The sequence below is a fragment of the Oncorhynchus keta genome, chromosome 9 (assembly GCF_023373465.1).
Source record: "Oncorhynchus keta strain PuntledgeMale-10-30-2019 chromosome 9, Oket_V2, whole genome shotgun sequence".
Classification (NCBI taxonomy): Eukaryota; Metazoa; Chordata; class Actinopteri; order Salmoniformes; family Salmonidae; genus Oncorhynchus; species Oncorhynchus keta.
The window spans coordinates 21,980,752-21,997,282 of NC_068429.1; the positions used below are offsets into that span (position 1 = coordinate 21,980,752).

A 16,531-nucleotide genomic window follows, 5' to 3' on the forward strand; every position below is an offset into this window, starting at 1 on the left:
GTGCAATTTAAATTTTGACAATTCGATGGCAGCAGTGTATGAGCAAAGTTTTAGACTGATCCAATAAACCATTGCATTTCTGTTCAAAATGTTGTATCAAGACTGCACAAATGTGCCTAATTTGTTAATTAATAAGTTTTCATGTTCAAAATTGTGCACTCTCCTCAAACAATATCATGGCATTCTTTTACTGTTTTAGCTACTGTAAATGGGACAGTGCAATTATAATAACAAGAATTTAAGCTTTCTGCCAATCAGATACAGTGGGGGAAAAAATATTTAGTCAGCCACCAATTGTGCAAGTTCTCCCACTTAAAAAGATGAGAGAGGCATGTCATTTTCATCATAGGTACACTTCAACTATGACAGACAAAATGAGAAAAACAATCCAGAAAATCACATTGTAGGATTTTTTATGAATTTATTTGCAAATTATGTTGGAAAATAAGTATTTGGTCAATAACAGGGGATAGGTGTAGGTACTGTTTACTATATCAAGGGGAACGACAGATTTGTACCTTGTCAGCTCAGGGATTTGAACTTGCAACATTCTTTTTTCTAGTCCAATGCTCTAACCACTAGGCTACCCTAACGGCCCAGTTTTTTTACTATATCAAGGGGATGAGACTGGGTACTGTATACTAAATCAACGGGTTAGGAGTGGGAATGAATTACTCTATTAAGGGGATAGAAGTACTGTTTACTATATAGAAGTACTGTTTACTATATAGAAGTACTGTTTACTATATGAATGGGACAGGTGTAGGTACTATTTACTATAAAGGGGATAGGAGTATGTGCCTTTTACTATATCAAGGGCTTTGGAGTAGGTACTGTTTACTAGATTAAGGGGATAGGTGTAGGTGTAGGTACTGTTTACTAGATTAAGGGGATAGGTGTAGGTACTGTTTACTATATCAAGGGGATGGGAGTATGTGCTTTTAACTATATCAAGGGCTTTGGAGTAGGTACTGTTTACTATATTAAGCGGATAGGTTTAGGTACTGTTTACTATATCAAGGAGACACGAGTAGGTACCATTTACTATATTAAAGGTAATAGGTGTAGGTACTGTTTACTTTATCAAGGGGAAAGGAGTGGGTACTGTTTACTATAAAAATGGGATAGGAGTGGTAAATGTTGAGTCTATTAAAGGGATTGGAGTGGGTACTCTTTACTAGATTAAGGGGACAGGTGTAGGTACTGTTTACTATATCAAGGGGATATGATAAGGTTCTGTTTACTATATCAAGGGGATAGGTGAAGGTACTATTTACTATATAAAGGGGATAGGAGTAGGTACTGTTGACTAGATTAAGGGGACAGGTGTAGGTACTGTTTACTATATAAAGGGGATAGGAGTAGGTACTGTTTACTAGATTAAGGGGACAGGTGTAGGTACTGTTTACTATATCAAGGTTGATAGCAGTGGCTACTGTTTACTATATTAAGGAAATAGGAGTAGGTACTGTTTACTAGATTAAGGGGACAGGTGTAGGTACTGTTTAGTAAATCAAGGGGATCGGAGTAGGTGCTGTTTAGTAAATCAAGGGGATCGGAGTAGGTGCTGTTTCCTATATTAAAGTGTGACAACCTCCCACTCTGTCTGCCGTATTCTCTCTTTGTTCTCATTTCCTTATTAGGATGCCGGTAGGCGGAGTTGGGAGGGTCGTCAGCTACATAGGAAACACCTGGGCCCGGTGTCTCCCAGGATAAATACACCACTTCCCCATTCATGCATTAGACTCTCTCCATGCAGACATCTTTATAGATTTTGTTGTGTTTCTTGGTGGTTTCTTTTTTTTATTATTTTTTATTTTTTTATTTATTTTTTTAAACATCCTGCATTATCCCATTCATGCATGCTAACACTCACTTACACTACTGATTACTGATTACACACACCATTGTGTATTATACTTAATTACTTTATTTAAAAAATATATTTTGTTACTCCTTATCTCCACGTTGTCTCCATTTTGTTACGGGCTTTGAGCCGGTTCGTGACAAGTGGGGGCTCATCTGGGATCTTTGAACGTATTGGTTTGGGAGAACGTGGAGGTACGTATTTTGTTTGAGTTTGATAGGCCCAGTATTGGTTGCCTTTGGTTTGTGTGCTGCGTTGGAGTGTATAATGGTTAGTTTCCAGGCCCTGTCCAGCCTGAACTCTTGTTCTACTTTCTGTTGGGACATCAGTCTGAGGAGGTGAGTAATCGGCTGTGTACCTCGGGGGGGAGATTTGGGTAGGGTAGTGGAACTTGCTACCCGGAGCTATAGCCTTTTTCCCCTGATAGGCTTAGCGCCGTGTTTCATTTTTGGAATATGTTGGGCATGGTTAATGTTTATTTGTGTGGTGTCTGTAGACTGAGCAGTTGTCTCGGGGGCACATCCGTGGCTTGGTGGAATTTTCCTTGCCAGCGGGCTACAGTGCATAAATTCCCACCGCAAATCCGCACGAAGACTAGGGTTTAGTTATTGTAGGTTTTGTTGGAAGCTCCTCATCTCTCTTCTATGGTGCTCAGGGTGATTGTCATTTCTCGGGTTGTGGTCTGGTGTGCTCAGCAGAGGGGAAGAGCGAGATTTTTTTTTTCTCGTAACTATGGCGTCTTATGTAGATGAGTTCATTCGCTTTCCATCAAAGGAATTGTTAGAATTAGGTACTAAATAACAGCTGTTGAAGGTTGCTGAACACTACAAGGTTGAAATGAGTGATAAATGTCTAAAGAATTTTATTAGGTTGATATTGAAGGCCAATCTGATGGAGTGGTATTCTTGAAGTTACCACTGGGCCAGCCTCTGCTGAGGACTCGTCGTCTCCCCGTAACGTTACAATGGCCATTCCATCGGTTAGTCCTAGTAGTCTTCTTTTTGAACAGCAGAAAGAACTGCTTCTGTTACAGCTGGAGCATGATCGTGAGAAGAGAGAGCATGATCGGCAGCATGATCGTGAGAAGCTAGAGCATGATCGTGAGAAGCTAGAGCATGATTGTGTAAAGTATGAAAAGGAATTGGCATTTAAACAAGTTATGGAGCGTGCTAAAATCAAGTTGCAACAGGAATGGAAAGAGTTGGTTAGGGAAGGAAAGATCTCAGGGGAGAGTTTGTTCTGGGAATGTGACCCAGATATACCTAGGGGTCGTTCCCCGGACACATTTGATATTGTTGGGAACTTACGGTTATTGCCTCAGTTTAATGAAAAGGACCCTTCGTTGTTTGAGTGGGTTGCTGACGCTAGGAGTTGGCCTGATTCTGACCGCACTTTAATGTTGCAGTGTGTACTGACTGGTAAAGCGCTGGAAGCATATTCAGCTCTTAGTTTTTTTTATTTGACCTTTATTTAACCAGGCAAGTTAGTTAAGAACATATTCCTATTTTCAATGACGGCCTGGGAACAGTGGGTTAACTGCCTGTTCAGGGGCAGAACGACAGATTTGTACCTTGTCAGCTCGGGGGTTTGAACTTGCAACCTTCCGGTTACTAGTCCAACACTCTAACCACTAGGCTACGCTGCCGCAACAGGCTACGCTGTGCACGACACTGCCATTTATGATGAGGTTAAAATGGCTGTGTTACAAATTTATGAATTGGTCCCTGAGGCTTACAACCAATGGTGTAGAACTTTAAAAAGGAATGATAAACAGACTCATGTTGAGTTTGCGTGAGAATTATCTTTAGTTTAATCGCTGGGTGTTCCGCCTCTGCAGTTGTGACTTTCCAATGGCTGTGTGATCTGATTATGTTAGAGCAATTTAAGGACACAATCCCTGATCGTATTGCCACGTATATTAACGAATGAAAAGTAAAGAATGTTGCTGAAGCTGTGGTTTTGGCGGACGAGTATGTGTTGACTCATAAAAGTGTCTTTGCAGAGCCCTGTATTCGGAATGAGTTCGGATAGATTTGGGCTTCGCTCACCGAGATATTTTGGCTCACGGGCAGAGTTCTATTCAACTAGGGTTGAACAAGAGTGTCACTATTGGTCAAGAGTGTCCCTACTGTCAAGGTTCAGGTCATTGGAAAAACGAATGTCCACTTCTCAGGTCAAAGGGTGCTTACGCTAAATCTAAGCCTACCGCGTTAGCTGCGCCTGTTCCACATCAGTTCACTCATGACTCATTGCCTCATGCCCAGGAGCATGTGAAAGTCCATATTGATCCAGACTATTTACCTTTCATTACGGAAGGTTTTGTGTCTATGTTAGGAAGTAAGGACCTAGTGCCAGTGAAGATCCTGAGACACAGTGGCCTCTGAATCATTTGTATTGGAGTCTGTTACCCTTTTCTGCTGAGACTGGTTCGGATAGTGTTCTAATTAGGGGAATAGGTTTGAACACTCTGTCAGTTCCATTGCATAAACTGATGTTGGATTGTGGGAATAACTTTGCTGGTGAGCGTGTATGGCCTGTCGTGTACTCTCTAGTGGTTTCCACTAAGCCGTCATTTGTTAGGATTCCTGATGAATGTACAGTTTCCCAGAGGTGTTCTCTGCATGTACAGTGACACGTTCTATGAGCCGTGGCGAACTGGTCACTGCGCCGACTGATGATGATAATACAAATAAGTATGTCACTGTTTTCCCTGTTATCCCGTTATCTGTAACCCGCTCAGATCTAATCAATGCGCAACAGCATGACCCCACATTAGAAAAGTTGCGTGACCAAATTCTGCCTGTGGAACAGTTGGGAGATGTCGCCCATGGCTATTTTCTCCAAGAGAATGTCCTGATGAGAAAGTGGGTGTCTCATGGTGGTAGTTTTCTCGGGGAGGCAATTAGTCAGGTTGTTGTACCAGTTAAGCTTTGTGAGTTGGTGTTGGCAACGACGTTGCTGGACATATGGGGGTGAGGAAAACCTACAATCGTATATTAAGACATTTCTTTTGGCCTAGATTAAAGAGGGATGTTTCTGATTTTATCAAAACGTGTCACACCTGTCCATTAACTGGTAAATATAATCAAGCTTGTTTCCTGTGCTCAGCCAACCCTTTGAGTATCTTATTATTGACTGTGTGGGTCCTCTGCCTCGTTCTAAAAAGGGTAGTAGTTACCTGTTCACTGTGATGTGTCAGACCACTAGGTTTCCTGCTGCCTGTCCTCTCCGATCTATTCATTTACATTTAAGTCTGTGTTATCCAAAGCTTTGACTTGGTGCATTCCAAACAGTGGAGAAACTACAATAGTGTCATTCAGAGTGAGAAGGATTAATTTATCCTATCCTAATCTGTAAAGAGGTGGGTTCTTCAACAGCTCCACATTGGTGATTGACTCCGCTGTCATGCGTCGTGAGGAGTGTGTTCCAACGTTTCCATCAAGCAGCGAAAGTCTTTGTGGGCTAGCGGGAACTGTACTCAGAATGATAAGGATTGGGCAGGCCAGAGGGGATTGCCTTGGTAGGGCCACTGTTAGCCTGCTAGGGAGGTTTCACAGGAGAGCACCATGGTCTTCAGTCCAAATGACCTCAACTGTGTATGGACATAGCGGGGTGCGTGAGACTTTGGGAATCTGAACTTCACGGGATGACTGGAAGTAATGGCACAGGCAGGAGCCCAGCCAACTCAGTACCTGTTATCGAGATGTGTGCCTGGATTTCTGGCGAAGCCTGTGAGGCAGGGTCGTACTCTGGATGAAATGGCATGAAAGAGGAAGGGCATATTTGATGTTAACTGAGCCTGGTCAGGGTTTAGTCCAGGGTCACCAGGTTCTTAGCGCTCTGGGAGGCTGCACAATGGAGTTGTCAACCGTTTTCATGGAACGGGCAGTTTCGGGAGGAAGAGCAGTCCATATACAGTGGTGATCCGCCATCCACACTGATATGTCTGCCAGACATGCAGAGATGCGATTCACCACCTGGTCATCAGAAGGAGGAAAGGACACCAGCTGTGCCATGTAAATTTGTTAAAACCCTGAGGTTATGACAGAGCCTCTGAGACTGAACAGTGTGAGTCTACATAGGAGAGGGTAAAACAGAGCTTTTGGGGGACACCAGTGGTTGTTTCGTGGTGAGGGTTCTTGTCACGCCAGATCTGTGCGTCAGGAGGAAGATGTTCCTGGTCCGCGCCGGAGATTGTATAGGGTGCAGGGAGGATCTGAACAATATCGAAGCAGATAGGTCTGGATATTTTAGACAGTCTTCTCACTCACCTACCTATTGATGGGCGGAAAGAGATGAATGACTAGTTTGAAACCTGACTGATTTGGATCAAGAAGGTTTGTTAGCGGGAGAGCACCTACGGCACGTTCAAGAGTTTTGGAGAAAAGAAAGAAGGGATACTGGTCATTGTAGATGCTGACCCCATTGTCAGGGTTCGAGTGTAGTTTCTTCAGAAGGGGTGAAACTTCGTTGAAGTCTGGATGCCTGCGGTCAGGTGAGTTGATGGAGAGGTGAGGTAAGGGAGAAGGTCTCCGGAAATAGTCTCCAGTTGGAGGGGATAGGGTGAGCGGGCAGGTCAGTAAACCAGATGGAACAAATCAATTTCATCTGGAGAGGACTACCAAAGAGGTCAAACAGCCAAGTGAGCAGAACAGCCAACGTTTACTAGCAAAAGGAACTGATGCGTTTCTTTTCAAATTGGTTATTACTGTAGACTATTTTATCAATAAGTCTGTGTTAAAAGCTTTGACTCAGGGATTCCAAACAGTGAGAGAAATAGGTCATTCAGAGTGATCAAGGCTGTTTACATTTGGTCTAGTCAGGTTCTTCAACACGCATTTTGAAGATGTAAAGATGTTGCTTCACTCAACTTGTGGTGCTGTCTGTCCTCGTAAGTCTTTGTGGATAGCTTATTGTACTGAGAATGATGGATTGGGTCATTTACCTTGTCAGGTAGCCGCTAGGTCACAGGAGAGCATGGGTTTTGCTGCAAATGATGTGTCTGGGGTTGCGAGACTTTTATCTGTTCTTCAGGATGACTTTTCCAAAAGCCTTTAATGATTATCAGTTGAACTAGCCTGTACGCCGCTGGTGAAATGGCTAAAGAGAAGGGCATATTTGCACTCATTTGAGCCGCTACAACTCTTCTTGCGTGTATGTCTTGTTGGTTCTCCTTTTACCAAGTTGTGGTTTACAGTGGTGAGCCAGTACACTGAGCAATTTTTTTTAGGTCCATTATGTACCTAACCAGAGGATAATGAGATGGCCATGTAAATTTTTACAATCATTCCATCTCGAGACTGAACAGTCCGAGCAGGACTGAAAACGTTCTTTTGCTGATCCGTTGTTTCCGTGTTCTTGCCCTGCTAAATGTTTACGTGACTGACCATTGTTCCGTATTGTCATGTTCAGGGTAGATCTGAACCTGTCTGTTCCCTCCTGGTCTTGTTTTCTTATTTCCTCTTAAATGTTGCTTCCTGTGAAGAGATGGTTGTTTGATTCTGGGGATTTCCAGGTTGGCTGGGGCAAACTTAATAGAACAGTATTGACATTGGAGACGTAACCCCTTGTCAATTTGTTTCTTCAGAGGCTGTGTCAATTTGGGACGCAGGTACATGCTGGTATGTTTTCCAGGGTCCTTCTTGGTCCCCGGATGGAACAAAGATTTGACCGACCCTCCCAACTCTAAACAGCCGTAACTCTTTGTTCTTGGCATGATTGGTTAGGATGTAGTTTTTGTAATAAGTTGGGAGGGTCGTCAGCTACATGGGGAAACACCTGGGCCCGCTGTGTCCCAGGATAAATACACCACTTCCCCATTCATGGAAGAGACTCTCTCCATGCAGACACCTTTATAGATTTTGTTGTGTTTCTTGGTGTTTTTTTGGTTGTTTGCTTTAGCATTTTTCAACACCCTGCATTATGCCATGCATGCAAAACACTCACTTACACTACTTATTACTGATTACACACCATTGTATATTATACTTACTTGATTTAATAAATATATATTTTGTTACTCTTCATCTCCATGTTGTCTCCCTTTTGTTACGGGCTTTGAGCCGGTTCATGACAAAAGGGATTTGAGTAGGTTCTGTTTCCTCTATTAAGGGGACAGGAGTAGGTAATGTTTACTATATCAAGATGATAAATGTATGTACTGTTTACTATATCAAGGGGATGGGACTGGGTACTGTATACTATATCAACGGGTTAGGAGTGGGAATTAATTACTCTATTAAGGGGATAGAAGTACTGTTTACTATATAGAAGTACTGTTTACTATATAGAAGTACTCTTTACTATATCAAGGGGATATGTGTACATACTGTTTACTATATCAAGGGGATAGGACTGGGTACTGTATACTATATTAAGGGGATAGAAGTACTGTTTACTATTGTCATGACTGTCGACCAGGTCAGGTTACAGGAGACCACAACCCTACAGATTATCTCTCAGCCCCAACAGAAGAGGAGAGATCTAGGGGTCTGAAGATGGGGGGAGTCATGTCATATCAAATATCCACATACAAGTGGTAATCCTTCCAATTTTCATGAAGATGACATTTCAAAATTTGAAAAATAGGTACCGGAGTAGGTACCGCTGACTATATGCAGGGGATAGGAGTGGGTACTATTTACTATATTAAGGGGAGATGAGGTACTGTTTACTACATTAATGGGACATGTCTAGGTGCTCTTTACTATATCAAGGGGATAGGAGGTATTGTTCACTTTCTCTAAGGGATAAGAGTATGATCTGTTTACTATATAAAAGGGGATAGGAGTATGATCTGTTTACTATATAAAAGGGGATAGGAGTATGATCTGTTTACTATATAAAAGGGATAGGAGTATGATCTGTTTACTATATAAAAGGGGATAAGAGTATGATCTGTTTACTATATAAAAGGGGATAGGAGTATGATCTGTTTACTATATAAAAGGGGATAGGAGTATGATCTGTTACTATATAAAAGGGGATAGGAGTATGATCTGTTTACTATATAAAAGGGGATAAGAGTATGATCTGTTTACTATATAAAAGGGGATAGGAGTATGATCTGTTTACTATATAAAAGGGGATAGGAGTATGATCTGTTACTATATAAAAGGGGATAGGAGTATGATCTGTTTACTATATAAAAGGGGATAAGAGTATGATCTGTTTACTATATAAAAGGGGATAAGTATGATCTGGAAAAGGGGATAGGAGTATGATCTGTTTACTATATAAAAGGGATAGGAGTATGATCTGTTTACTATATAAAAGGGGATAGGAGTATGATCTGTTACTATATAAAAGGGATAGGAGTATGATCTGTTTACTATATAAAAGGGGATAGGAGTATGATCTGTTTACTATATAAAAGGGGATAGGAGTATGATCTGTTACTATATAAAAGGGGATAGGAGTATGATCTGTTTACTATATAAAAGGGGATAAGAGTATGATCTGTTTACTATATAAAAGGGGATAGGAGTATGATCTGTTTACTATATAAAAGGGGATAGGAGTATGATCTGTTACTATATAAAAGGGGATAGGAGTCGGATCTGTTTACTATATAAAAGGGGATAATTGGTTTACTATATGTATATACTGTTTACTATATAAAAGGGGATAGGGATGATCTGTTACTATATAAAAGGGGTAGGTACTGTTTACTATATCAAGTAGGGATACCAATGGGAAAAGTGGCTACTGTTTTATATCTATGTTGACTCTATTTAGGGGATAGGAGTCGGTACTGTTTACTATATGAATTGGACACATGTATATACTGTTTACTATATCAAGGGGATAGTTGTAGGTACTGTTTACTATATCAAGGGGATAGGTGAAGGTACTGTTTACTAGATCAAGGGGATAGTTGTAGGTACTGTTTACTATATCAAGGGGATAGGTGAAGGTACTGTTTACTAGATCAAGGGGATAGTTGTAGGTACTGTTTACTATATCAAGGGGATAGTTGTAGGTACTGTTTACCATATCAAGGGGATAGTTGTAGGTACTGTTTACTATATCAAGGGGATAGGAGTAGGTACTGTTTACCTCATAAAGAGGATAGGAGTGGGTACTGTTTACTATGTCAATGGGAAAAGTGTATGTACTGTTTACTATATCAAGGGGATATGAGAAGGTACTTATTACTATATCAAAGGGATTGGAGGACGAACTGTTCACTTTCTCTAATCAAATCAAAGTTTATTTGTCACGTACGCCGAATACAACGGGTAGACCTTATAGTGAGCTTACTTACAGGCTCTAACCAATGATGCGGGGGGAAAGAAAAGTATGTGTGTGTGTAGGTAAGTATAGAAATAAAACAACAGTAAAAAGACATTTGAAAAAAAGAGTAGGAAGGCTTTTTCCAGACACCTCTTAGTCAGGATTATTGAGGTAGTATGTACATGTAGGTATCGTTAAAGTGACTATGCATATATGAACAGAGAGTAGCAGAAGCTTAAAAAGAGGGGTTGGCAGGTGGGACACAATGCAGATATCCCGGTTAGCCAATGTGCGTGCGGGGGCACTGGTTGGTCGGGCCAATTTAGGTAGTATGTACATGAATGTATAGTTAAAGTGACTATGCATATAAGATAAACAGAGAATAGCAGCAGCGTAAAAGAGGGGTGGGGGGGCCACACAATGCAAATAGTCTGGGTAACCATTTGGTTACCTGTTCAGGAGTCTTATGGCAGCTCTACCCTTTAGCTCAGTGTGAATGTTGCCTGTAATCCATGGCTTCTGGTTGGGGTATGTATGTACAGTCACTGTGGGGACGACGTCCTCAATGCACTTATTGATAAAGCCAGTGACTGATGTGGTGTACTCCTCCATGTCATCGGAAGAATCCCGGAACATGTTCCAGTCTGTGATAGCAAAGCAGTCCCGTAGTTTAGCATCTGCTTCATCTGACCACTTTTTTATAGACCGAGTCACTGGTGCTTCCTGATTTCATTTTTGTTTGTAAGCAGGAATCAAGAGGATAGAGTTGTGGTCGGATTTACCAAATGGAGGGCGTGGGAGAGCTTTGTACGCTTCTCTGTGTGTGGAGTACAGGTGATCTAGAATTGTTTTCCCTCTGGTTGCACATTTAACATGTTGATAGAGATTTGGTAGAACTGATTTAAGTTTCCCTGCATTAAAGTCTCTGGCCAAGGGGATAGGAGTGGGTTCGTTTTGCTAAATTAAGAGGATAGGAGTGGATACTGTTTAGTATTTCAAGGGGATAGCTGTAGGTTTTGTTTACTATGTCAAGGTGATAGGTGTAGGTGCTGTTTACCTCATAAATAGTATAGGAGTGGGTACTGTTTACTATATCAAAGGGAATGGTATATGTACTGTTTACTATATCAAGGGGATAGGAGTGGGTACTGTTTACTATATTAATGGGATAGGAGTTGGTTCTGTTTACTATATTGGGTGATAGGTGTAGGTAATGTTTACTATTTAAAAGGGATTGGCGTAGGTACTGTTTACTATATCAAGGAGATAGCAGTGGGTACTGTTAACTATATTAAAGGGATAGGTGTAGGTACTGTTTACTATATCAAGGAGATAGCAGTGGGTACTGTTTACTATATTAATGGGATAGGTTTAGGTACTGTTTACTATATTAAGAGGAATGGGTACTGTTTACTATATGAAGGGTATAGGAGTTGGTACTGTTTACTATATACATGGGATTTGATCAGGTACTGTTTACTGTATGTAAGGGCTACTACAGAAGCAAATAGGGTCAGGGATAGTCCGTTTCTAATGGCTAGAACCAACGCAGCATAACAAGATAAATCAATAAAAACAAAGTAGAATTGGATTGCTGGTCTTCTCTACACCAGAGGTTCAAGGAAAGTTAAGATGTGCTTCTAAAATAATATGTCTTCATGTTGAAATTAAATATGAACACACACCCCATACAGGGTTGCATTCAGGAGTGCAATATACTGACCCGGCAGATAGTTCTACAATATTGTGGCCTACTGAACGTGGTCGTAGATTAGACGCAAACAGAAAGAAAAAATATCCTTTAAAAAAAACCTGCATTGTTCTATTACTCTCCCTCTATCATCAAAGTGTTTGTTTATTTTTCCGTGTACATGTGTGTGTGTGTGTGTGTGTACCTGCAGCCACCAGGGCTGAGGGAGTGGAAACCGGGTTGACAGGTGTCACACTTCACCCCTGACACACTGGGTCTGCACTCATACTTCCCCACCACACTGCAGACTCACAGAACCTGAGAGAGAGAGAGTGAGGGAGAGAGAGTGAGAGAGAGAGAGTGAGGGAGAGAGAGTGAGGGAGAGAGAGTGAGAGAGAGAGAGTGAGGGAGAGAGAGTGAGGGAGAGTGAGTTCATGTTTATGATGCCTTAATATGAAGCAGTCTAAAATACATGGTTTACCCATGGTGTTACAGTCACAGGGGCTGCAGGGGTCCTGTGGTGACCGTCGGTAGTGGTTCTCTCTACAGCGTTCACAATGCGGTCCATCAGTCTGGTCCCTACAGTCTACACAGCGCCCCCCACTTGCTGTGCTGCGGTACTGCTCCGCATCGAACACACACACATCCGCCTGCCCACTGCAGTTACACTGAGGAGAGAGAGACAGGTGGGGATAGCAAGAGGAAGAGAAGGTGGGTGGGTGGTATGGAAGGGACGGAGGGAGAGAGGTAAAATAAGAAAGAGGTGAAAAGATTAGCAAAAAAAGAGGGAGGGGAGAGAGAGGGAGGAGATGAGGTCAGGGAAATGGCGAGAGAGGGAGAGTGAGATGGGGAGGAAAAGTGAGAGAGAATGGATGGGGGTTACTGTATGCTTATGAGAGATTATGCGTGTGGGATTGGATCCTAATGTACAGGTACATTTATAATCCCATTTCACACGGGCCTAATGATCAGCCAATCCCTTCGTCAGGGGGCACCGTGATAACGCTAATAAGTGTTTGTACAAGAGACGATTACTCAATCGATAACCTCCAATCACAGGGCTCGGTAGAGTACTCTTCATTTCCTCTACACTGCAGTATTCTGCTGTCTCTGTCTGGCTACATGAGGTTCAGGATTCTAGAAAATATCCTATTTTATTACACATCACATTTTCTGTTAAGTTTGCAATAACTATGTGATTATTCCTCCCTGATTGAAGAGAGGAGGGGTTCCATTCTAGTTGTATTTTGCTCCACAGAGTAGGAAGTGAGTGTATTTACTATTAGAGTATAGAGGTTAGGCATATATTAACGAGACTTAATCTAGAGATAGGCCTCAGAGCCACAGAAAGATTATCAAGGTCTAAACCAGTGCTGCATAGTTATAGTCTTACATGTGTCATTCTCAATTTATAGGATTGGGTGCATACAGGTGGGCCTACACAGTAGGATATGAAAGTCTGATTAGTAAACCACTGGATATGAGTCTGCTAATGATTAAAATGTGAAAAACACAAGACATAATAAAACACCTACTACAGTCAATGACTTCATTTACATGTGTTGATTTTTGCTTATAGTACCTGTAGCAGACAGGTATGAGGTATAAAAAGGCCTTAGTGTGTTTATGAAACAAGTTGTCATGGAGAAGAACTGTCACGACTCCAATCGAAGGTGGCTCCCCTTCCTGTTCGGGTGGTGCTCGGCGGTCGTCACCGGCCTGCTAGCTGCCACGACCCCTTTTTCCCTTTTCTGCTGGTTTGGTCTGATTTGTTTCACTTGTTACTTGTTTAGACTTTTAGTTTGACTATTTAAGTCGGTAGGCCGCCTGCTCTTCATGAGAGCTTGTTTATTCCCACTTTGTATGTGTGGTAGTGCGATCTTGGTTTGGTTCCTGTTTTGGGCATTTGTTTTATGAAGCTCAGTTTCGTTATATAGACTATTTTGCCCTGTGCTGAATAAAGAGCTGTTCAGAACTTTCTGCCTCCTACACCTGACTCCTGCACCTGACTCCTGCACCTGACTCCTGCACCTGACTCCTGCACCTGACTCCTGCACCTGACTCCTGCACCTGACTCCTGCACCTGAGTCCTGCACCTGCCTCCTGCACCTGACTCCTGCACCTGACTCCTGCACCTGAGTCCTGCACCTGCCTCCTGCACCTGACTCCTGCACCTGACTCCTACACCTGCCTCCTGCACCTGACTCCTGCACCTGCCTCCTGCACCTGACTCCTGCACCTGACTCCTGCACCTGAGTCCTGCACCTGCCTCCTGCACCTGCCTCCTGCACCTGCCTCCTGCACCTGACTCCTGCACCTGACTCCTGCACCTGACTCCTGCACCTGCCTCCTGCACCTGACTCCTGCACCTGCCTCCTGCACCTGACTCCTGCACCTGCCTCCTGCACCTGACTCCTGCACCTGACTCCTGCACCTGACTCCTGCACCTGACTCCTGCACCTGACTCCTGCACCTGACTCCTGCACCTGACTCCTGCACCTGACTCCTGCACCTGACTCCTGCACCTGACTCCTACACCTGACTCCTGCACCTGACTCCTGCACCTGACTCCTGCACCTGACTCCTACACCTGACTCCTGCACCTGACTCCTACACCTGACTCCTGCACCTGACTCCTGCACCTGACTCCTGCACCTGACTCCTGCACCTGACTCCTGCACCTGACTCCTGCACCTGACTCCTGCACCTGACTCCTGCACCTGACTCCTACACCTGACTCCTACACCTGACTCCTGCACCTGACTCCTACACCTGACTCCTGCACCTGACTCCTGCACCTGACTCCTACACCTGACTCCTGCACCTGACTCCTGCACCTGACTCCTGCACCTGCCTCCTGCACCTGACTCCTGCACCTGACTCCTGCACCTGACTCCTACACCTGACTCCTGCACCTGCCTCCTGCACCTGCCTCCTGCACCTGACTCCTGCACCTGACTCCTGCACCTGACTCCTGCACCTGACTCCTGCACCTGACTCCTGCACCTGCCTCCTGCACCTGACTCCTGCACCTGACTCCTGCACCTGACTCCTGCACCTGACTCCTGCACCTGACTCCTGCACCTGACTCCTGCACCTGACTCCTGCACCTGACTCCTACACCTGACTCCTACACCTGACTCCTGCACCTGACTCCTACACCTGACTCCTGCACCTGACTCCTGCACCTGAGTCCTGCACCTGACTCCTCACCCACTACGCCTAAGATTGTTACACCAACATACTTCACCAGGCACCATAGTCTTATTTTCATTCTATATATTAACATTTACATTTAAGTCATTTAGCATTTGATTCCTAAAAAATTAACAAAAATGAATTTAAACCAACAGCTTGTAAACATACTTTTTAAAGTGTTCTGGAAATGTGTAATTCTGAAACAATGGAGGTCACTCTGGGAACGAGTCAAATCAACTGCAGCATAATAGTCTACTATAGCAGAGGCCATCGAAAAACAGGGGAAATGTAGTCAATTGCCTAATAGCAGAATTAAGATGGACCTGCTTCGTCAATTATATAGGTATCTGATTCTAGAAATACAAATAAATCTCTATTTTCAACATCCACATATGCGACAGCCCACTGGGCACAGACGTCAACTCAACATCTATTACACGTTGGTTCAACGTCGATTCAACCAGTGTGTGCCCAGTGGGATGCCTATATGATCAATGACTTACACTTCACATTTGCAACATTGATCATGTAATTGGTGGCCATAGACATAACCTTACCTAACCTCCCTGATAATATTCACTGTTGAAAAATTCATCTTAAGCTCATTTAGGCCAACTGGAACATGGCATCCAGCCAAAGGCTACCTCTTTTCAACTACTTTATTTATGTATTTAAATGACAGTAGCATTTCTGAACGTTGTCTGTACATAGCCGCCTGTGACCATAATACAGTAGGTAGCCTAGTAGTAGCTAAAGTAGCCTAGTATAGTTGAAAGTTGGATGTGGTGCTGAAATGTGGAGACGAAGAAGCTCAAGTCTATTCCGAGTGGTGTCCGGCCCATCAATGAGCTGGGCTTGACAATCTGGACCCGCTATTTCTGAAACTATCTGCCGCCATTGTCGCAACCCCTATTACCAGCCTGTTCAACCTCTCTTTCATATCGTCTGAGATCCCCAAGGATTGGAAAGCTGCCGCAGTCATCCCCCTCTTCAAAGGGGGAGACACCCTGGACCCAAACTGCTATAGACCTATATCCATCCTGCCCTGCCTATCTAAGGTCTTCGAAAGCCAAGTCAACAAACAGGTCACTGACCATCTCGAATCCCACCGTACCTTCTCCGCTGTGCAATCTGGTTTCCGAGCCGGTCACGGGTGCACCTCAGCCACACTCAAGGTACTAAATGATATCATAACCGCCATCGATAAAAGACAGTACTGTGCAGCCGTCTTCATCGACCTCGCCAAGGCTTTCGACTCTGTCAATCACCAAATTCTTATCGGCAGACTCAACAGCCTCGGTTTTTCGGATGACTGCCTTGCCTGGTTCACCAATTACTTTGCAGACAGAGTTCAGTGTGTCAAATCAGAGGGCATGCTGTCCGGTCCTCTGGCAGTCTCTATGGGGGTGCCACAGGGTTCAATTCTCGGGCCGACTCTTTTCTCTGTGTATATCAATGATGTTGCTCTTGCTGCGGGCGATTCCCTGATCCACCTCTACGCAGACGACACCATTCTATATACTTTCGGCCCGTCATTGGAC

The 16,531-nt window shown here is 43.5% G+C and overlaps 1 protein-coding gene across 1 annotated transcript in view; it reads right to left on the reverse strand.

Annotated features, from left to right (window-relative positions):
* LOC118388066 (laminin subunit gamma-3-like) overlaps positions 1 to 16,531 on the reverse strand; it is a 235,317-nt gene that overhangs the window by 154,600 nt on the left and 64,186 nt on the right. The window contains 2 exon segments of the mRNA XM_052526033.1: positions 11,998 to 12,100; positions 12,265 to 12,460. Of these exon segments, the coding sequence (XP_052381993.1) occupies positions 11,998 to 12,100; positions 12,265 to 12,460 (299 nt within the window).